The sequence below is a fragment of the Patella vulgata genome, chromosome 1 (genome assembly GCF_932274485.2).
Source record: "Patella vulgata chromosome 1, xgPatVulg1.2, whole genome shotgun sequence".
In the NCBI taxonomy this organism is placed as follows: domain Eukaryota; kingdom Metazoa; phylum Mollusca; class Gastropoda; family Patellidae; genus Patella; species Patella vulgata.
In genome coordinates this window covers 13,407,084-13,431,605 of record NC_065879.2, presented here as the reverse complement: position 1 = coordinate 13,431,605, position 24,522 = coordinate 13,407,084, and the positions used below count along the sequence as shown (strand labels likewise).

At 36.5% G+C, this 24,522-nt stretch overlaps 1 protein-coding gene across 1 annotated transcript in view; it reads left to right on the top strand.

Moving 5' to 3' along the window:
* LOC126808635 (calpain-5) overlaps nt 1–23,183 on the top strand; it is a 28,436-nt gene extending 5,253 nt beyond the window's left edge. Inside the window, exons 2-12 of the mRNA XM_056103548.1 lie at nt 3,921–4,110; nt 14,370–14,501; nt 15,527–15,735; nt 16,529–16,721; nt 17,498–17,694; nt 18,362–18,439; nt 18,930–19,110; nt 20,358–20,471; nt 21,226–21,428; nt 22,270–22,388; nt 23,071–23,183. Of these exons, the coding sequence (XP_055959523.1) occupies nt 3,934–4,110; nt 14,370–14,501; nt 15,527–15,735; nt 16,529–16,721; nt 17,498–17,694; nt 18,362–18,439; nt 18,930–19,110; nt 20,358–20,471; nt 21,226–21,428; nt 22,270–22,388; nt 23,071–23,183 (1,716 nt within the window). The 5' untranslated portion in view covers nt 3,921–3,933. The remainder of the gene's footprint in view (nt 1–3,920; nt 4,111–14,369; nt 14,502–15,526; nt 15,736–16,528; nt 16,722–17,497; nt 17,695–18,361; nt 18,440–18,929; nt 19,111–20,357; nt 20,472–21,225; nt 21,429–22,269; nt 22,389–23,070) is intronic.
* The last annotated feature ends 1,339 nt before the right edge of the window (nt 23,184–24,522 follow it).

The following is a 24,522-nucleotide window of genomic DNA, read 5'->3' as shown; positions in this document are numbered from 1 at the left end:
AAAAGGCTTAAGTGTATTGTGTAAATAATTTTTTGTTTAAAATAGTGTGTGAAGTGTGAAGTTATCTTTTGTTTTGGCATGTGAGTTATTGTGTCCACTAGACTCTAACTCAATTTATTCTACATTCCTTTTCTACGCAGCTAGTTGTACCTAGAAAGTATTCAGTGTACATATATTAGACAAAGTTTGTGTAATATTGTTTGGCTTTTTTTTTTAAAGAGGTATGTATTTTAATTTATTGAAAAAGGGGTGCATCTAGAAAGGGTAAGTTAATAGTACATAATGTAGATATTAAGGCTCGGTTTCCATGTGTGTGTTTTTGCTGTGTTTCTGACTTTGAAAAAGTTGATCTAATACAAATGTAATGGGACTGTTTCCATGTAACCAGCGACAACATGTACATATAAAACAGGATTAAGGATGTGTGTACAAATCGTGGTGTGTTACTTGTAAAACTGGAGGTTGATGTAATTAGTGTAGGAGCTCACTTCTAAGTCTTGATGGTCAGTGAAATTGACCCACTGGAGAACTAACCTGTCAATTTATGTGTCTTGTAAGAGCTAAATGTGCCTATTGTAGGTCTTTAAATGCCTTAAACATACATTATGTAAGAGATAAATCTGCCTATTGTAGGTCTTTCTTTGAGCCGTAATTGTTATTTAAATTATTAATTAGACATTTATTAACATGACAAGACCATAATCCACTCTTGATGTCATCGGATGGCTCCGATTTTAAGTAGATTGATTTAATTTGAAAATGGAAAAGTGAGGCTAAGACTCCAGCGACAAGTACTGTGTACATCAATGAACACTTCTTGTCAAAACTACAACTACGTTCAAAATAAAGTAATTTGAATGAAATTAAATTTCCAAAATATTCATTTTGCGTTATTTATTTTTGAAATATATATAGCATGATAGTGTCATAAGTCGGTCTTTGACCCCTGACGTGACCTATGGCTATAACTTGTCAGATCTTCATGTAGTGTAGGCCATCGAAAGTATAAAAAAACTAAACGAAATATAGATCTATATTTTAATCAGATTGGCTGTTTATATAAATGTTGCATAACGCTCCCTTTAAAATAAAAATTTCAATGAATTGAACCATAAAACAATTATTGGTTTAAAGTTTTATGTATAAAAAAACTTTAAAGATGCATTATGTTAGAGCTAAATCTGTCTATTGCAGGTTTTTTTGGGTTTTTTGGCTTCAAATGTTATAGGAATTATTATTTAGACAAGCCTATCTAGAGATTTAAACAGATAGAAATACAATCACCATTTAATGATTTAATTTAAAAATGGAGAAGCAAGGCTGAGTCTCGATTAACCAGTAAACGTTGCTACGAAAATAAACAGTCTATCTCAAAACTTCAAACAGTAATAACTTGACTGACAAAATTTTGAAGTGAGAACCCTGGTGTAGCTTCAGTACACGATTTGTAGCTCATGTATACAGTGATCATTTGCCGGGATTATAATAACTGATAAAACCCGAATTTGTACCTGATGTCTGTGACAGGTGGTTTATTTCCAGACTACGTGACAAGGAATAGGATCGCCTATCCAACCTCGTGGGTTTTCTCTGGTTTCCTCCCGCTGCTAAAGACCCCTACGCGCAAGCGAATTATGTAAATACAATTAACCATATGATAGTCCCAAAATGACCTAGTTTGTGTCGAGTGGACGTTAAACCCCATTTCTGTCTTATTTCCAGACATGGATAATATAAGAATTGATTTTATCTGCACTCTAAACATAAACTTGGACTGACAATGCCTTGTCTGGGACACCAGATTATAATTTTATTGAAAATACCCAATAATAAGCTGAAGCTTAGAGAATTTATAATTTTATATGAATGATTTTAGGGCAACATATGTTTTCTGGTCCATTATGTGTATAGAGTTTATAGGTTATGAGTCACTCTCAGTTGTTGATAACAAACAAAAAACAACTTCTATAGGGATAGTCTATTGTCGGGGTCGGTTGAGAAGGTTGTAAATTTACATACTCTACTTAATGTATAATGACCAATCTTTTACTGCTGAGCATGTGGATAGCTGATGCACTTGTTCATAACGGGAATGCAGAGGTGGGAGCAAGTTGCGGTGCCTCGAATCTGAGTCGAGTCCAAAGTCTTCATAAAAGCACAAGTCCCATTCAAGTAGCCATAAGCAAAGTTAAAATCATGTCCCCTCACCGAGACTACATGTAATTGTCACGACTGCCAGGTCTCACGACAAATATTTCAAGTCGGGTCGTAAGTCAGGTTTCGAGGTCCCACCTTTGGAATTTGATGGTCATGTGACCTGCCCAAGCAGCCCAATAGCTAGTCCATTTCTTTATTATAGGAATCTCCATGGTTAGGGTTAGACATCACATTATTGGAATTCCCTGAAGATGTCCTGAAAATGCACTCGACCCGATAGCTTGTCCACTTGGTTATAGAAACAAGAATTTGGTAGTACATGTATCAGTCCCACAAGGGCTAGGGTCAAGTGTGAGGGCCAGACATCACATTTATCAGAATTCCATGGGAAATGAATTTTCTGTATGACCTCCCTACAGATGAACTTTCCGTACTCAAATGACCAGACAGTACATGTAGTACTAGTGTAGACTCTATGCAATATTGACTATATATACCGTGCTTACATGTAGTTCTGTCGTATTCATGACTATGTGTAGAAAAGTAGGATGTTAAACCCAATTTCATTCATGGCTCGAGTTAGGATTAGACGTCTGGTCACATTATTAGAATCCCCGACGGATGAATTTTCCGTATGCAAATGACCTTTCCAATAAGCCTGACAATACACCTTGCCTGATATTGACTGTATAGTGTGATTCAGAGGAATATATCCTAGCATGAATATATTTGTAAGCAATTGTAGTATACAGGGTATAGCTGTTTATTTATTTATACCCTATTCATTGAGTGACATATACGCTACATGTACATGTGTGTATGTCAGTATGGCTTTGTAGATATACTGTGTCAAGGTCTTTAACATTAAAAATTGTATAAACGTAAACATCTCTTACTACTGGCATTTAAGAGGAATCTTGAAGTAAAGACGCAATTTTTAAAATGTAATTTTAACATTTATATGCTAGTTTAAACAAAATATTGACTGGGATGTGATTTGATCAGAATATCTTTATCAGTCAGCATGTACATACACCTGTTTTTCCATTGTATTCAAGTATGAAGCATTTTTCTTCTCGAGGGGGGTTGGATGGCTGAATGGTTAGCGTGCGCGCGCTGTATCATAAAGTCTGTCATTGAGTCGACTGGCGTGGTTTCGAATCCCCGGTTGTACGTGACAAGGAGTAGGGTCGCCTGTCCAACCTCGTGGGTTTTCTCCAGGTCCTCCGGTTTCCTCCCACTGCTAAAGACCCCTATGCGCAAGCGAATTATTGAAATAAAATTAAACCATATGTTAGTCCCGAAATGATCTAGTTGTGTCGAGTGGACGTTAAACCCCATTTCTCTCTCTCTCTCTTTCTTCTCCAGTGATATGGAGCTGTGGCAGATCAGTGATAAACGTGCTGCATCACTAACCAGGAACACTCGGATTCCTGACAAAGTTACGTAGGCTTTTCCAGCATGGGTTTTCTCATGTCAGTGATACCGGACGGAGAGCCTGCATACATATCTTGTTGGAATTCAATTAAGAGTAGATGAAAACGCCACTGTCTGGTCAAAATTCTCCTCATATCACACTGCATGTACCAGAATTTAGCCCTGTAGAACTGTAGGATGTTATAACCATTTCTTAAGTAATATGTGGAATAAATTCCTCAGTGAGAAAGATAATTTTTTTTATGGTACATATACATGTACGTGTATGTGTATTAAATATTTATATATGTAGGGCCTATTTTTATGAATATATCATTTGATTTCAGATAGCCAGACAAAATGTTAAAGAATTTATTTGGTTCCGTTGTTAAATATAAAAATCAGGATTATGATGCCCTCAAGAAAGAAAGCAAGGAAAAGGGGACATTATTTATTGACACAGAGTTCCCGCCAGATGATCGATCCCTGTTTTACACCCCCAATAAAATGCAAGGAGTGGTGTGGAAACGACCTAAGGTAATAATATCATTTATTTTATAATACAAATATTTATAAGTATTAAAGATACATTATGTAAGATTTAGTTAAACATACATTATGGGAGATTCGGTAACGAGTTGGCAGTTCTCACTATAATAGTTAAAAACTAGATAATCTAAAGGCAATTTGCTGAAAATTTCATTCAAATTGATCCACTTTGAACCGAGAACTAAGCAGTTGAAATTTCCGCCTAGCCCCGATCATCATTACTAAACTCAGTACGATAAAAAGCGTAGTCTGTATTATCCATTTAATCATTAAATCGTGAAGGAGAGTTATGCAGTAAATCGGCTCATAATCCACTAAAGAATGCAGGCTAGCGATGCCATCTAGAGTTGATTATGGTCTGGATAGGTTAATTAATGTCTAATTAATAATTTAGATAACATTTCAAGCCTAAAGAAAGACCTGCAATCGACAGATTCAGCTCTTTCATAATGTATGTTTAAAGAGCTATAATAATAGTTCAAAAATAGATTTTTATATCCTTGTAAATCACATCCATCCGATGAACTAGAGAGTTGATTATAGGTTTGGCATGTGAATAACTGTCTAAATGATATTTATATAGAATGTGAAGCCAGAACTAAGACCTGCAATAGGCAGATTTAGCTCTTACATATTATATTTAATGCATCTTTGAGTTCTATAATTTTGGAAAATCTTCTGTAATCATAATTTAAATATACAAGCCTGGAAAGTTTGAAGTTGATTTCCTTGCATGTGAGGCAATTTTTGAAGGAAATTTACTCTTTTAAATGTGCATGTATAGACTCTCTCCTAGACCCTCTCCTGTATAGGCTTAACATGAAGTGTGGCTGGGGGAGGGGAGTGAGGGTGTAGTTTTCTATTCCCCACTTGTATGTGACAGTCCTTCATGTTTATAAAATTGTGCAGGAGCCATAAAAAGCTCCTGATACCTTGAATATATGCAGTTTAAAAGTAAACAAAAACTGAAAGTAGTTTATTAGTCTCAATATTTAGGAGAGCGATTTAGCTAATTTGCAGGAGTCTTTAATGACTCCTTCGAAGGAAAGCCGACGTGCGTCGAGGGGAGCAGGAACGAAAGCTCCCCTTAAACGTGAAGGACTGATGTGACAAGGATTTGGGTCGCCTATCCAACCTGGTGGGTTTTCTCCGGATTCTCTTTTTTGCTCCTACTGCTGAAGACCCCTACACACAAGCAAATGATTGATATAAACTTGAACCATATATGTATCTTAAGCCCATAATGACCTGGTTTGTGTCGATTGGAAATGAAATGGGGTTTAACGTCCTACTGTTCTGCTCCTAAACTGGGCTAATGAAGACGGGCATACGCCATAAAGTGTGCTATGTGGGATATTTTGCCCAGGCAGCGGCACTACGTACTAATCTTTTATTGAATTCCAACTGCCAAGGGATCTTTTACGTGCATGCCAATATGTACACAGGACCTCGGTTTTTTGTACCATCTGAATGACTAGACAGCTGGCCTTGTCAGGCCCTCCGTCCTGCATCACTGACAAGGGGGGAAACCACGCAGGAAAATCTGGATGAACTTTCTCAGCCAATGCAGGGATCGAACAACCGACCTCCAGGCTAGCGAGCCAGCGTCTTACCCACTTAGCCACGTGATCCCCCTTGTGTCGATTGGACTTAAACCCCAACTTTGTTACTGCAACTCTTGACCCGCAAGCTTGACATGTGAAACTTGTAGAAAAATATGACCATGAAATGTTTTAAAAGAAAGACCACAGATTTCTAGAAAGGTCATGACTATTTTAACATCTTGTAGTTGATAATAACACTGGTTAATCTTAAACATTTGACCTTTTATATTTGCATATAATCATACTACTTGACCTTTTCTATTGCATATTAATAATCTGTTTAGTACAGTTGTACATGTACTTAGGAGAGATTACATTATGCTACATTATGCTACATTATAGTGTTACTCTTTTCTAAAATTATATTGTCAATGCCACACTGCCAGCTGTTTCAACAGAGACAATCTCACAGACAAATCTCATGGTTTAAACCCAGCTTAAGGAGTAATTTTTGCCGCATAAATAAATAACAACTAGTATATGAAAGGAGCTGTTTCATAACCTGGCTGTTTCGGAGCTAGTTCATTCGTACCTCAAATTGATTCATACCTTTCCTCTATATGTTGTTGAAATAAATTGAAATAAAGATAAAACCTTACCGCATAATTAAATGATTTGAATTAGAATTATTTCATGTCACCTAGATTACTTTTGTAACTGAGTGATAAGACATGACACAGCTACCATATTGTAGCTGATGAATAAGTTAGAATTATTGATGATATTTGATATTTGAAAAAAAAGAAACCAAACTGAACCATTCTTATAAGTGAGTTTGGGATTATTGATGGTAATTGATGAGTGAGTTGGGATTATTGACCATAATTTGAGGTATGAATGAACTAGGTACGAAACAGCCAGGTTACGAAACAGCCTGCACCCCTAGTATAGGCTACCATTTACATGTAGTTACTAGCAGTATATATGTTATTATAATTGTTGAACTATTTGTACTAAGAACAATTTGATTATAATCAGTATGCCAGTAAAAACTGGTAGATAAAAAACCTGATCTGTCACTTTAAATATCTCCTGTAATTTATTCAAATGGTGAACTGTGTGACTTTACACTTATTACAACCATGTTTTACTTGTTATACCTGTTCTTTGTGAGACCTGTTCTTTGTGAGACCAGTTCTTTGTGTTTTAAAAAGTTGTGCGCATTTAAACAGCTAGATATTTATGTTGTTTACTCTGCTGAGAAAAATATCTCCCTCCGTACATCACCATTAGGATAATTTGCATTTTAATAGAAATATCTTTCTACGTTTCTATTGCCATGGTGGCTCAGTGATTAAGGTGCTGGCTCACTAACCGGGCGGTCCCAGATCCATCCATGTGTTGACTGAGGGTCTGTCATTGAGTCAACTGGCGTGGTTTCGATTACCTGGTTGTACGTGACAAGGAGTAGGGTCACCTGTCCAACCTCATAGGTTTTCTCTGTGTCCTCTTGGTCCTCTGATTTTCTTCCACTGTTAAAGACCCCTACGTGCAAGCGAATTATTGAAATAAAATTAAACCATATGTTAGCCCCAATATGACCTACATGTAGTTTGTGTCGAGTGGACGTTAAAACCCCATTTCTCTCCGTCTCTCCTCAGTTATGTTTTCAGTCAGTGGTGTAGGGTAGAGGGCCTGCAATGAACAGCATCTACATGTAGTTGTTTGTCCAGGCAAAGTTTCACTCATATCACACTGTATGGTGTATACCTGTTACCATTAAACCCGGTTTGTGCAGAAAATTAGATTTTTAAACCCTATTTCATTTGATTCTAAGTTTCTAACTTGGATCTGACATATATTATATTGCTTGTTGTGTTGAATGGAGTCTTTCATGGGATAATGCATGGATGGTTTATTTTACGTCGTACATGTTCATGTATGTATGAAATTCAATATCTAAATTTATATAGATAAAAATCTGAATGAATTATAATAAATTGATAAAAATAATAAGAGCAGGACCACATTACTACATTCCTACAATGTATCCCGTCCTATAGCCCTACTTGTTTGACAGTTGGAGGTGTTGGATGGCTGAATGGTTAGCATGTGCGCGCTGTATCATAAGGCCTGTCATTGAGTCACCTGGCATGGTTTCGAATCCCCGGTTGTACGTGACAAGGAGTAGGGTCGCCTGTCCAGCCTTGTGGGTTTTCTCCAGGTCCTCCAGTTTCCTCCCACTGGCCACTGCTAAAAGACCCCTACGTGCAAGCGAATTATTGAAATAAAATTGAACCATGTGTTAGTCCCAAAATGACCTAGTTTATGTCGAGTGGACGTTAAACCCCATTTCTCTCTCTCTCTCTTATCTCTCTCTTTCTCTCTCTCACTCCTTTGACAGTTACACTCAATGGTCCTTTACCTGACTTTTAACAAAGTTTTATTGATAATATCTTGGGTGGATCAGTGACTTGAAGGATGGATTCGCTGAATTCATAGATTCACTGTAATGCTCATCCTGCAGTAATATTATCATTCGCGTTTCTTTTCTTGACTTAATCATCAGCATATCTAGCTATAAACTGTCTGGTACGATTTACTATAAACAAACTTACTCACACTTGTATCTTAATTAATCTTTCTCCCTCCACTTGGTGTGCAATATGATAGTCTTAAAGATACATTATGGGAGATTAGATAAAGAGCTGGCAGTTCTCACTATAATGGTTAAAAACTAGATAATGTAACGGGAATTTGCTGAAAATTTCAGTCAAATTGATCTACTCTGAACCGAGAATTTAGCGATTGAATTTTCGGCCTAGCCTCGATCATCATTACTAAAGTCTGTACAATAAAAAACACAGTCTCGATTATCAATTTCATGATTTAATCATGAATGAAAGTTGAGCAGCAAATCGGATCCTAATCCAATAAATTTTGCAGGCTAGCGATGATATCGATGACATCGAGAGTTGATTATGGTCTGGATAAGTTAATTAATATCTAATTAATAATTTAGATAATATTTCAGACCTAAAGAAAGACCTGCAATAGGCAGAATTAGGTCTTGTATAATGTATGTTTAATTCTCAATTTCTTGAGAATTTATTATGAGCATATTAAGCATTTCATTTGCTAAATCTGAGGAAATAACATTTTTTCTCTGTTAGAGTTGTCCATAATACATCAGATCCTATTAATATATATAACGAGATAAAGCATACCATAAATCAACCAGATTTGTTTGCATGAATACCATCTAGACAATTTGTATTAAAATAAGTGCACACGGTGCAGAGATTACATGTAATTTCATTGCCTAGGTAACATTGTTACTGCACATTATCAAAACATCTGACATGTTCAAGACTTGAAATTTATTTGCCTAGAGCATTACTTATGTGACTGCCATGAATACGTAGTAAAAACTTTGTAAAGAACTTTGACTTGTGTGGGAGTTAGAATGTTAAGAAAATCAGGTCACAACCTAGTGGGAATGTTTAATGAATTATTTATTTCTCAAGTCCCCATACATGTATGTATTATACAGTTACTGAATGCCTTCTGTGCATGGAAGGAAGTTTACAATAAAATAATCTGGAATTCATACTTTTGTATTAAACAGAAACTTGTAATCAATCAATTTTAAAAAATTAAAGCACCTACAAATTTCAAAGAAGGAAATTTTGTTTTGTGAAAAGAATTTATCATCCTAACAATATCAGTATAATTGTCCAGATGGGGAGGGGTGTGGGGGTGGTGGCCAAATGGTTAATGTGTGCACGTTGTATCATAAGGCCTGTCATTAAGCCTACATGTAAGTGGTATGGTTTCGATTCCCCACATCTACATGACCAACCTCATGTGTTTTCTCTAGGTCCTCCGGTTTCCTCCCACTGCTAAAGACCCCTATGGGCAAACAAATTAATGAAATAAATTTGAAACATATGTTAGTACGGAAATTACCTAGTTTGTGTTGTGTTGAGTGGTTGGACTTTAAGCCCTCTCTCTCTCTCTCTCTCTCTCTCTCTCTCTTTTATGTGCACACCAACATGTAAAGGACCAAATATTGTTCCTTTATAAGCCCCTTTTCTTGGCAACCACTGGGATCGAACCACAATAAATATCTTACGTTTAATAATAATAGTCCTCTCTACAAAACAATACATTGACCTTTATCTCTGAGATTATGTTATTTATTGTTATATAAACTGTGATAAAATCGATTATTTACTGTATATATTAGTATAAATAACGATCTAATGATACAACCCTTGGCAATTTACAATAAATCAATTCGTGATAAATACATGTAATTGGTTTGGTTCATATACATTGTACATATAATAAATGTAAGTTCATGTCCTATAACTTACAGTCTTATGTTGCAAAAGATCAGTGCAATAAGGTCAAGTAATGAATCATTGGTCATACATTTCCTGACCTTTTATCAAGCAGTGTTTTGGAATAAAATAGGCCTTTATGAAATTCAATTTCCTGGAATCATCTTAGAATAGTTTTAAAGTAACAGTCACCTAGCATCTTCCCCAACACTATCGGCCACATATAATCAAATGAATTTTGACTAAGTTTTATTATCCAGTATTTTTTTCTAATTGCACATGTTTTCATGTTTTGCGCTTAGTTGTACAAATTTGAATGTACAAATGCACAAAAAATATAAAAAACTTAAAAGAGCTTAAAAAAATATATTGTTGAAATGAATATAAAATAAATATAACGTTTTGGGTATAGAGCTAAAACTAAAAAACTTGTAGTGATCTCTTGTTCTTACAATATGCAGTAATAGATTTTAATAAAGTTTTACCAAGCACCTAGTGGTGATGGCTTATTTACCAAGCACCTAGTGGTGATGGCTTATTTACCAAGCACCTAGTGGTGATGGCTTATTTACCAAGCACCTAGTGGTGATGGCTTATTTATCTTATCTTTGGAAATACTAAACGGAATTGAACCATTTTCAAACTTATGGTGCTTTTAAAAACTAAAAAAAACATTGTGGTTTCAGGGGCGGCTTGTTAAACAACACTTTTCTCATGTTGTGTGCTTTATCCTTTATCATCAGATATTGGGATGGGATGGGCATTCAAAGTGCAAGATAACGATATAGATAAGTGTATTATCACAATTAATTCCTTGCATCACAATGTGATCCTATTAATTCATTATAAAACTTGATGTCAAACGACGTGTTGGTTTTCTCTCTTTAAAAAAGCTGTAGAACTGCTGTCCAGGCAAAATTTCCCTCATAGCACAACACTGTATGGCATAAGCCCACCTTCATTAGCCCAGTTTGTGTAGGACGTTAAACCCCATTTCATTTGCAAAAGAATGGTGTTGGTCTAGTTTTATAGACTTATTGTTCCTTCACAGGGTAACGAACTTGGATAGTATTCATGACAAGAAGAGTTAGATGTAAATTCTGATCTGATTTTTATTGTATTGTTGTCAAGGTTCAATAGCCAACAATACAAGTCATAACATTACTGACTATAAACAGTTTTTTTTATAATGGCAATATATACAACTATTATTACATGCAGACATTGAAAACTTGTAGACACTCTGTCATAAAAAAGAGGTTGGGTGGTTTAGTCATTATTAGTGCGTCACATGAAATCTCAAGATTTGTCATTGAGTCAAGTGGCATGTTTACAATTCCCCACTTGCATGTGACAAGGAGTAAGCTGTCCAACCTTGTGTGTTTCCTCTGGTTCCCCCAGTTTCCTCCCACTGCCAAAGACCCCTACTCACAAGCGAATATTAAAATAGAATTGAACCATATGTTAGGTTGTGTCAAGTGGACGTTAAACCCCATTTCTCTCTCTCTCTCTCTCTAGTGACATATGTTGTTGTCTCATGTATTGCGGGGGTGGATGGCGGATTGGTTAGCGTGTGCGCACTGCATCATAAGGCCTGTCATTGAGTCAGCTGGCATGGTTTCGATTCCCCAGTTGCACGTGACAAGGAGTAGGGTCATCTATCTAACCTCGTGGGTTTTCTCCGGGTCCTCTGTTTCCTCCAACTGCTAAAGACCCCCTATGCGCAAGTAAATTATTGAAATAAAATTGAACCATATGTTAGTCCTGAAATGACAAGGAGTAGGGTCATCAATCTAACCTCGTGGGTTTTCTTCGGGCCCTCTGTTTCCTCCCACTGCTAAAGACCCCCTATGCGCAAGTAAATTATTGAAATAAAATTGAACCACATGTTAGTCCCGAAATGACTATTTTGTGTCGAGTGGATGTTAAACCCCATTTCTCTCTTGTAATTGAAATTTATGTTGATTGTTCAAATTCGTGAGTTTAAAAAGTTTATTGAATTGCAGCAATTTACATTTAGAGTTATTGTCCTTGTTATCTTTGTAGAGTCTTGTGAATACCCTACAATAATGTATGGACAAAAATTATCCGATTTGCATTGTTCAAATTAGTGAAATGAGGATGGATCTCTTGAATCCAACCCAGGATAATATCTACATTTGATTTGACATTTTGGCTTGAAATTCAAGATAGAAATTTTTATTGTATTTTATAGAGATGAACTGATCAACATTTATAACAATTGGTATCAACCAATAACACCTCTGTCACGCATCTCTATTATATTGGTTTAAAATAAAGACAAGACAAAGTATATGTATATTAAACATACAAGCATTCAGTAATAATACTACTACTACTGAACTTTACACATGTTCATGGTTTGATTTTATCTTAAATATGATCAAACTCACACCCATTTTGGGGTGTGGTTAAATTCTTTCTTAATAAAGTGCTTGTAATGATGTGTGGGCAATAATAGAGATTTTTAACTAGTAAAGAGGTGTGACCATTTCAACGATAACAGCTGAATGAGCAAAAAACACTATTAACTGGAATATGTCATTGCTATTAGATTGGCCTTCTTCATTAGTCCAATCGGAGCAGAACAGCGTAGGACTTAAGTCTCATTTCATTTCTATTAGATTGGTCATATTCCTATTAGATTGTGTACGTAATTTGATACTTTTGCAAAATATTTATGAGGACACTTAATTTAAAACATGCAGTTTGAACCAGAAACCATTCTATTTTAATCCAATCCAAATGCGAGGGTGGGATGGCCAAATGTTTAGCATGTGCGCGCTGTATCATAAGGTCTGTCATTGATGATTGAGTCAATTGGCGTGGTTTTGATTCCCCGGTGACGAGGAGTAGGGTCGTCTGTTCAACCTCGTGGGTTTTCTCCTGGTCCTTCAATTTCCTCCCGCTGCTAAAGACCCCTACGCACAAACGAATTATTGAAATAAAATTAAACCATATGTTAGTCCCGAAATGACCTAGTTTGTGTTGAGTGGAGTTAAACCCATTTTTCTCTCTCTCTCACTCTCTCTCTCTTTCTCTCCAGTCTAAATACATAATAGGGATTGGTACATGTAACTTTAACATGTCAGTTTCTACAGTTAAGCAAATATAGTTTTTTACCAGCAGCTCTCTAGCATAAATACTGTTTTATTTCACATACATACGGGTAAATTATAAAAAAATGACTTCATGACTGACTATATGGTGAAAGTGAGTTGACCCATGAAAGTACAAAGCCATGTAGTGTCATGGCAACTTGATTGATTAGGGTGGATGACAAATTGACAACATACTTTTGTGAAGGCTTATAAAAAAAATAGGTTACAAATATTAATTTGTTTTTTTTTTTGTTTTTTTTATCACAAACATATTATTTATAATATTTGATTTAGTGTGCATATTTTTGTTGAGATTATACCAATATTTAATGTTGTTGATCCCGATCATACATTATTTGGAAAATATCAAAATTTTCTATGCTTAAAGTTGATGATTGTTTTTTGCATTTTTGGACAGTAATTTTTCACACTAAAATGGAATTAAGTTGGTTATTTAATATTAAATTAAGAAAGAAAATATCAACTGAAGATAATCTCTCGGCTTGTATACAATTGAATTCAAATAGCACATTCAAGTAATTGACCTAACACTTATAGGTTTTGCTGGCTTTAACATGTTTAAAGGGAACATACCGACAATCTTTTGATGCTTACCTTACAGACTTGTTATATAACATTGTACATAACATCATTGGTATCCCCAATGGTCTCATTCCGTTCTATTCCACTAACCCCTGGGTTCATACATGGGAGAGAAACATTCAAGTTATCTGCCCTTGATAACTGTGCTATTTTTATTGACAAATCAAAGAAATCGTTAAATACATTGGAATTTGGTAAAGGTAAGTAACTCTCATCTTGTTGCAAGAAACAAGCCGCCATATTGTGAACGTAAGCAATGAGGCTACATGTAAGACTGGTTTGTAAACTGTAATTTGATTGGTTCATAGAATCAAGCTACGATTAAGGGCAGATAATTTGAATACGTGAATAACCCATGTATGAACCCAGGGTATAGTGGAGTAGAACGGAATGAGATCACTGGGTATACCGAGGATGCGTACATAAATGATCACCTTAGATGTTATCTTATATTTGCATGTATATATCATCAACTTTTGTATGTTGTCCTTGATGGATCTGACGATAGTCACGATGCAATAAAATCTTATCTTTTCTTACCACTACATGATTACCATTACATATGTTTCTTATCCTTATAACATTAATTAAGTATTATGTTAATTCTAATGTAAATTTCTTTTGTCTTTCAGCAAATTTGTGACAATCCTAAGTTGTTTGTAGAAGGTGCCAGTTCTGGTGATGTATCACAAGGTCGTCTTGGTAACTGCTGGTTTGTTGCTGCATGTTCCTGTTTAGCACAAGAAAAAGAGATTTGGAACAAGGTATGCTAGAAATTGTCTTATACTTGAACCAGAGGCGTGGTTCACCCTTGTCAATGGTGCAGGACGGACGTCCTGGCAATGGACAACATATAGTCATTCGGGTGAAACAAAAAACCAAGGTCCTTTGTTCACAATTGGTGTGCACGTGAAAGAACCCTTGATAGTCGGCGGTAGTGCCACTGTCCAGGCTAAAGTTTGCTCATACATGTAGCACACTTCATTAGTCCAGTCGGAGCAGGAAAGTAGGATGTTAAACCCCATTTCATTTCATTTGTTATTTGAACCAGAAACTGGTTCCATACATGTATGTTTGGTAATTTTACTTCTTTAAACAATGGCACATTATTTGACCAATCAATTGAGTACAATCACTGTGCTTTGTTCTTTGACCAACTTCAATTTTTATATGGCCACATTGAAATGTGAACGTTGTCGTCGCCCCCATCCGGCAGTCCAGCATTCACAATTGCTTGTGGACACTCTAGAGGCTAAAGTTAATATCCGATTGACTTCGAATTTATACAAAGTGTTTAAGGTGCTGGGACAAAGGCCTATAGATCTGTAGCAATTTCCGATAATTACTGCCAGAGTTATGGCCTTTGATTGCTTTGATTTTGAAAATTCTAGAGGCTAAAGTTAATATGAATTGTTCAAGGCCATGAGACAAACAATCGCAACAAATTCTAATATTTTCTGATAATTACTTCATGGGTTATTACTCGTAATCAGATTTTTATGTGTTGTAAATGTTCTCATTACTGACAAAAATATGCGACAACACTTGCAAGATGGCTCTGATGATGTTGTGGTCAATTCCTGGTATACAAGATGATCAACTGAGAGCCATGATGTACACACAAATATACTTTTAATCAAATCTAATAGTAATGGCAGGAAGACCGCACTACACACAAACAAAATCGAAAACAACAAACCTGTGGACAAGACACAAAATATAGACATTGCAAGAAATAAACAACAAATATTAAATCAAACGAATGTTGTTGTCTTTTGTTTTTCTGTAGGTTATCCCAGATTCTAAAGAACAGGAGTGGAGTGATGAAAAACCAGAGAATTATCAAGGAATTTTTAAATTTCAATTCTGGAGATATGGAGAATGGACAGAGGTGGTCATTGATGATTTTCTGCCTACCATTAACGATGAACTTGTTTTCATCCATTCACAGAGTAAAAATGAATTTTGGAGCGCACTCTTGGAAAAGGCCTATGCCAAGTGAGTATTTAAATGAGAGATTGTTGTCACCTAGGAGGGGGGTGAGGATGGCCTAATGGTCCAGGGTGTTGCCTGTCACCCAAGCATGCTCATTATTCTTGTAAACACTCTACCTTTGCTGAGAGTGTTCAAGAATGTGTAGTCAACATCATTAGGGACTCTGCCGATTTTAAGTCATGCATTGATTTATCACAGTGTTATTTGACCTTTTGTTGAACCTTCTTAATTCTGCTTCTGCCATTACGTTTTATTTTGTTTGTTTGAGTCAACTGGCGTGGTCGTCTGTCCAACCTCGTGGGTTTTCTCTGGGTCCTACGGTTTCCTCCCACTGCTAAAGACCCCCTACGCGCATGCGAATTATTGAAATAAAATTGAACCATGTGTTAGTCCCGAAATGACCTATTTTGTTGCAAGTGGATGTTAAACCCCATTTCTCTCTCTCTTTTATTTTGTTTGTTCTGTTTTTAAATTTACTACGGTAAGGACAGTACCTTTTGCACAGTGGTGGTAGGATTTACCATCCAGGTCTGATCGAAATTTTAACTGAGATAAAATGCAAATTTTAGTAATTTGATTGGATAATATTAGATTGAATTTAGTGCTTAGCCAATCAAAATTGAAGTATCTACTAAAGTTTAGATTTTATTTTTAGTTAAGATTTCAAGAAACAGGGCCCAGGTCTGATCGAAGTTATGCGGTTTGTGGATTTTGTATAACTGAGAGACGGCGAGCCGCCGTTTCTATCGTAAGTCGTTAATAACCAAGATTCTGTTAACTTTTTTTTTAAAATTAGATTTTTTGGTTGTTACGAAGTATTAGATGGTGGAGAATTAGCCGAAGCTTTAGAAGATTTTTCTGGAGGTGTGTCCGATACCATTGATCTGGTTAAATCTAATGTCAATACAAATGTCGAGGAGCGAGTTAAGTTGTTTGCTCATATGAAGAAAGACATGGACAGAAGATCGTTGATGGCAGCTTCTATCCCAGTAAGTAAACACAAGTAATGATGATCTTTGAGAATCCACGACTGTTCCTTCTTGTTATATGTGTATGAGTGGCTCGCCCAGGCGTAATAACCAGCAGGTCTCTGGTTCGATCCTGGTGTCGGAATTTGGAATTTTTGGTGAATATAGCTCATGCTCACTTGGCAGATAGGAGATCTCTGGTTCGATTCTGGTGTTGGTCAAGTGAGTTCATCAAAATTCATCGGCCTGGTTACCGTTTTTTTGTCCTGTGCAGGACGGAGGGCCTAGCAAGTGTCTTGTGGTTCATATAGGATAAAAAATGAAAAACTTGTGTATACCATTGGGAGTACATTAAAGATCCCCTGACAGTTGGAAATCAAAGGAAGAGTAAGCGGAAATGCTATTGTCTGGGTAAAATTTACCTCATAATAGCACATTGCATGGCATGCATGCCCGACTTCCTAAGCCCATTCAGAGCATTAAAGTAGGACACTAAACTCGTTTTCATTTTAATTTATTTGTATATGTCCATGTATAATTTAATGTCCCTTTATTTGGTGCAGGACAGAGCAGCTGTCCTTGTTGCTCAGACAGGACAAAAAACAAAGTCCTGTGTATACCATTTGCAACTCGTTAAAGATCTTCTAAAGTTAGAAATCGAAAGTAGAGTAGGGTGAAATGCGATGGAAAATTTCCCTCATAGCATAATGTATGCCTCTCTTCAAGAAATGTAAGACGATAATTTTATTTTTATGTATGTGTACATGTATAATTTGATTAATTATATTTATTTCTAGGCTACATCAGCTGATGAAATGGAAGCGTCAACTAGTAATGGTTTAGTTAAAGGTCACGCGTATGGTATAACTGCCGTGAAAAACGTCCATCTTGAAGGTTCAGGGTTGTTTGGATTATTTAATCGTGATAAATTACCGATGGTTAGATTAAGGAATCCATGGGGACAGGGAGAATGGAAAGGTGCTTTTAGCGATGGGTGAGTACAGAAATTACAATCAGTGGAAAGGAGGGGGATTTTGCCGGGGTAGTGACGCTTCCAGCTACACTTCATTTAATTCCAACTATCAACGGGTCTTTTATGTGCAAGCCAACAAGTACATATTCGAACTTTGAATTTTTTATTATCCGATCAGAGCGATAATTTTCCTTGCCAAGCCCCCTATCCTGAACCAACTTAAAGGGGAAAAAAATCAAAGTTGAAACCTGAATCGATTCCAGTACCTCCTGGTTAGTGAAGTTTGGGAGGCCAATTCTTTAGATCATAAGGTCTGTCATTGAGTCAACTGGCGTGGTTTCGATACCCTGATTGAAGGTTCACCTGTCCAATCTTGTAGGTTTTCTCCGGGTCCTCCGGTTTCTTTCCCCTGCTAAAGACACCTACGAGTAAGCGAATTATGGAAATAGTCCTGAAATAACCTAGTTTGGGTCAAATGGACGTTAAACCACATTTCTCCCTTTCTCCCTGGCGTGTGAACCAGTAGCGCCATACTCAACGAGCTATCGCTGCTCCAAAATGATAACACATGTACGGTTCATGTATTGACTGATTGCTGACAGCATCCTGGTGATTGGTTCATTGCTAATCCGTAATCATTTGTAAAAGATAAAGATAAATTGACATAAAATTATATTTACATTTGTAGATCTCCAGAGTGGAACAAAATCAGTAAGGCTGATCGTGAGAAGGTTGGTCTTACATTTGAAGATGATGGTGAATTCTGGTAAGTATAACTTTTATGATAGTCTAAGAGGAATTTACATTGATTAAAGATACATTATGGAAAATTAGATAAGGAGGTGGCAGTTCTCACTATTATAGTTAAAAACTAGATAATGTAAAGGGAATATGCTGAAAATTTCAGTCAAATTACTTCACTCTTAAAATCACTGTAGCCTCGATTGGCATTGTTACCGCTGTCAGGATAATTAAAGCCTCAATTATCCATTTTTGCGGTTAATCATCAATGGGCATTAACAGCAGGTCGTGTTCAAATCCAATGAAAGTCGGAGACATCCGATGGCATCAAAAGTTTAGTATAGTCTTTTCGTGTTAATTGATATCTAATTAATAATTCAGATAACATTTAAAGGGCCTAAAGAAAGACCTACAATAGGCAGATTTACCTCTTGAATAATATATGGTTAAACATATAATGACAATGAGAGGTTTTTATAAAAAAGAATACATGTATATTTTATGTTTTTTATTAGGATGACAATGGATGATTTTTCAACCAATTTCCTCAATGTTGCCATCTGTCGTGTGGTTAATACAAGTTTCTTATCTCTAAATAAAACATGGCACGAAGGTCTACATCACGGAGCGTGGAAGAAACCAAACCGAGCTGGTGGTTGTATGAACAACAGAGAATCATTCTTAAATAATCCACAGGTAATGTAAATAAAATGGGGGTTTAATGTCCTACTTTTCTGCTTCAACAGTGTGCTATGAGGGGAATTTTGCTCCCATTGTGGCGCTACAGCCTATTCTTGTTTTGAATATTGAGGCTCACGATCGCCAAGTGGGTATGACGCTGGCTCGGTAGCCTGCATTGGCCAAGAAAGTTCATTTAGATTTTCCGGCGTCGTTCCTCTTTGTCTATGATGCAGGACGGAGGGCCTGATAAGGACACCTGTCTAGTCATTCGGATGGGACGAAAAACCCAAGTCCCGTGTACACATTGGCGTGCATATAAAAGATCCTGTGACAGTTGGAATTCGATATAAGAGTAGGCTGTAGTACTGCTGTCCGGGCAAGATATCTCTCATAGCACACTGTATGGTGTATGCCTGTCTTCATCAGCCCAGTTCGGAGCAGAACAGTAGGACATTAAACCTCATTTCATTTTTGTTTTGAATTCAAACTGCCAAAGTTTTAGGATTCGATGAAGCACAAGGTAGGAAGTATTTTAGCAAATCACTTTCCTACAGTCATATTCCTGAAGCAGTGGCCCGAGAAATCCCTCTCTGGCCAATGCTGAATTGGCTTATGATACTTGAGCTTTTGAGGGAGTGTGTGTATTCTTCCCGTTCAATTAAATCTAAGTACAACAACTTGACAGCCTTTCTTTTAATCTGGGGTCTTCCCTAAAACTTTGGTCAGTGATTTAAGGTATTAAAAACGGTAAAAGCACTTGTATTGTTTGTCTCCAAACAATATTGTTTACATTGTAACAGTGTTGATAACCTTGTTTGTCACCAATTAGTTTTTCTGCAATATTCTGCTATGTACTGGTTAATTGGGCATATTGAAATCGTGAGGCATGATGTAACATTATGTAAACATATATTGTCCAATTTGGAGCTCTGTTTAAAGCGTAATGATATTGTTACGCAGTTAGGTATTGGTTGTTAATCGGACTATTGACCAGTCATAATTTGGAACAGAAATTTGCTTCCATTACAGAAGTGTTAAGTGGGATTAGCTTGAATCAAACGAAACACTGCGAGGAGTATGTCCATAAGTATGTGTTATATTTTATTGCAAGCAAGTACATGTATTTATTTATTTACTCATTCATTCATTCATTCATTCATTCATTCATTCATTCATTCATTCATTTATTTATTTAATGAAATAGGTAGCAAATATTTAGCAGTTGTTGTTAAGAACTAAATCTAATGATATTTATTTTTTAGTATGTATTTGAAATAACTGAAGATGAAGATGAATTCATGATTCAGTTGATGCAGAAGAGTACCAGAAATAAAGAGGGCAGTACTAATGCTACAATTGGTTTTACACTATTTAAAGTTAGTTTCAATATATATTATAAATATAACTCTCTGCCCAGGTTGTGAACCTTGAAGTAGTTGCAATCCCTTGGTAATCTTTTTGTTCTTGGGGCAACACCGTTCAACAAAATAGGCCTTAGGCTCCATCAATTCAAGTACAATCGACATAAAACTTGGCATGCTTCTTTGAACAATTGTGTATCGGTTGGTGAACTTTGATTTTTAATAGAACCTCAGAGTTTTAAGATGGCTGCAATGATGTGCGCTATTACTTGTTGTAATTTTCAGGAGGGTTGGGTGGCCGAATGGTTAGTGAGTGAGTGTTGTATCATTAGGTCTGTCATTGAGTCAACTGGCATGGTTTTACGATTCCCTGGTTGTTCACGACAAGGAGTAGGGTCACCTGTCCAACCATGTGGGTTTTCTCCAGGTCCTCCGGTTTCCTCCCACTGCTAAAAACCCCTACGTGCAAGGGAATTATTGAAATAAAATTGAACCACATGTTGGTCCCAAAATGACCTAGTTTGTGTCGAGTGGATGTTAAACACCATTTCTCTCTCACTCTTTGTAATTTTCAGGATTTTCCAAGCCCAGTGTTTGAACTACAACCTACAGATACTAAATTTTCTTGTTTTCACAGAAAAGTTGTGAAACAATTTTGCTTATTTAAGATCAAATTTGAGGGAAATTTTTAATATGTGAGGCAAGAAACAAAGTTATAGAGGCAAAAACCAATTTTGAGCTTGATACAACATGTTTTTTTTACTTACAGGTTGAGTTAAATCGTAAATACAGAATTCATAATTTAAATCTACATGAAAAAGTTACATCCTCCGTATTTAGAGACAGTCGTTCTATGTTTATGAAACACACAGCAACTAAAGGACGATATGTGATTATACCTAGTACCTTTGATGCAGGCGTAGAGGCTGCGTTCCTGATGAGAGTCTATACAGACACAGCTAATGCTTTCAAGTAGGTTCAACAAAATCTAAAGTCATGGTTCTCCCTTTCACAGAACGTTAATAATCAAAAAACTTCTATACCCTAGGTGCAGAAAAATAAGCCTTCAAAACCCTTTTCATTGCATGTTCAATTAATATCCTGTCGTCTTTGCATAATATGTTCGCACTAAAATATCACATGACAGTTGGAAGAGTAGGCTGTAGTGCCACTGTCCGGGCAATATTTCTTCATAGCACACTGTATGGCGTATGCCCACCTTCATTAGCCCAGTCGGAGCAGAACAGTAGGACGTTAAACCCCATATCATTTCATTTCTATCCTGATGTTGGCCTGGAGGTCGGGTGTTCGAGCCCTGCATTGGCCGAGAAAGTTCATCAGGATTTTCCAACATTGTTTCCCTTTGTCAGTGGTGCAGGACAAGAGGGTCTGACAAGGACAGCTGTCTAGTCATTTGGATGTGACAAAAAAACCAAGGTCCCATTTATATAAGAGTAGGCCATAGTGCCGCTGCCCGAGCAAAATTTCCCTCATAGCACACTGCATGGCGTATGCCCGTCTTCATTAGCCCAGTCGGAGCAGAACAGTAGGACGTTAAACCCCATTTCATTTCATTTTCTTTCTATCCTGGTGTTGGCACCCTTCTACTTGCTGGCGTGTACGTTAAAGAACCATTGATAATTTATGAAGAGTAGATGAAAATGCTGATGCCTGGGTTAAATTCCCTTCATAGTAATTTGCATGTTGTGTGTATGTCTGTCTGGTGAAGAAAGTAGGATGTTTTTATAAAACCCCATTGCATTTCATTCTGTATTTTGGTACATTTGTAGCTAATTGTATTATGTACTTTCAGGGAATTGACCTTGGATCATCCTGACAAGAAATGGTGGGATTGCTGCGGTGGTGCTCCGAAATTAGTTACCCATATTAAAGTTATTCGAGCACAGGGTCTCGAGAAACAGGATGTTCAAGGTAAAATATTTACGATACATTTATTTTGAGTTATTGGCCAATGGGTTGTGGCAAGCTCCATTGGAAAAATTTTCATAGGTTATCCTAGCTTTAGTAATACGAGAGAGAGAGAGAGATAGAGATGTGGTTTAACGTCCACTCGACCCAAACTAAGTCATTTTGGGACTAACACATGGTTAAATTTTATTTCAATAATTCACTTGCACGTTGGGGGTCTTTAGTAGTGGGAAGACCCGGAGAAAACCCATGAGGTTTGACAGGCGACCCTACTTATGTACAACAGGGAAATCACCAGTTGTCTCAATTTAGTAATAGGAGCCTGGTGGTCGAACTGTAATAATAGTGACTGTAGAGGCCCCTCATGTAGAATGTCCAGAGGGATTCCCATCTGTCAGTAAGAGTAGGATGTCTGGTCAAAATTCCACTCATGGCAAACTCCATGGCGTATGTCTGTCTTCAGCCACCTAGTTGGTGCTGGAATATAGGACGTTATACACCATTTTATTTCATTTTTCAGGTAATAATATCAAGATAACAAGATTTTAACAAATTCGTACCTTGTTTAATAATAACAATGCCTCATATTTTACCAAATATATTTATACAGGTGCTGATCGGTGTTGTATCATGTTAATTACATGATGCATATTGTGTTAATTACAATGTGTTATATATTATACAGGTGCTGATCCGTATTGTGTTAATTACAATGTGTTATATATTATACAGGTGCTGATCCATATTGTGTTAAACCGTGTTAATTACAATGTGTTATATATTTTATACAGGTGCTGATCCGTATTGTGTTATATCGTGTGAAGGTGAACGAGCAACAACTTTATGTGATAAAAATACAACAGATCCAACGTGGAATGCGTCTGCTGTATTTTACAGACGAAATCCTTTAAAGTCACCCCTTAAAGTACAGGTTAGTTTATTTCCTTAAAATACAGGTCAGTCCTTATAGTACAGGTCAGTCCTTAAAATACAAGTCAGTCCTTAAAGTACAGGCCAGTCCTTAAAGTACAGGTCAGTCCTTAAAATACAGGTCAGTCCTTTAAGGGGCATTAATTAAGATTAGATAAAGAGCTGACAGTTTTCGTTATAGTTCAAAAATAAATAGAGAAAAGAGAATATGCTGAAAATTTCATTCCAATTACTTCACTCTGAATCAATATATTAGCAATTCAATTTTAGGCTAGCCTCGATCGTTATTACTAAGGTTGGTGCGGAAATAAACAAAGTCTCGATTATCCATTTTTACGTTAATTCATCGATCACAAAATGTATTCAAATCCACTAAATATCGCAGTCTAGTGTTAATATCAAGAGTTGATTAAGGTCTGGATAAGTTATTTATATCTAATTAATAATTTAGATAACATTAAAATTTAAATCCTAAAGAAAGACCTGCAATAGGCAGATTTAGCTCTTGCATAATGTATGTTTAAAATACAGGTTTAAACAAAATGGGTCAGTTTAAACCCCTTGCCGAAAACCTTGTGAATTTGATAGAGGCTATGGTTTTTAACATTTTTTTTAAAAGTTTGAAGCAACATACCATTTCTGAGTTAGCCTCTTGCACTGAAAACCTTGTGACCTACGATAGAGGCTACAGATTTTTTTTAAATTTGGTGTAAAGCATTGGGGTCATAAATGGATGAACTCTATCGATATTCACAGTTAATCCCCTTTTCCGAAAAACTTAATAACATGATAAAGGTCACAGTCTTTAACCCTTGTCGGTGCTCGTGGGGTCTCCGTGGACCCCATGCACATGTTTTATAATGTTTTGTAATAACTACTGGGCACTGCTTACTGAAATTTAGTGACTTTGTCTCCTATACATTTTTACACGTAGCGAAGAGTTCGGTATTCATCTGCTTCCCACATGCAGAGTTCTGTTACATGCAAATCAGGCCCAACGCTTGAAGGAAACAAGGGGTCCGACTCACTGTAGGGATTTTCCTAATGCTGTCTGATACCATATTGCATATGCCAGAGTATTCTCTCTTTTAACATCTGCATGTTACAAATACCAAAAATTAAATGATGAATTCCAAATATTCAATGGTTTTTGTATCAAGTGTGAATTGCCATTTAACCTCTTTATCACATAGTACACAAAGTAGCA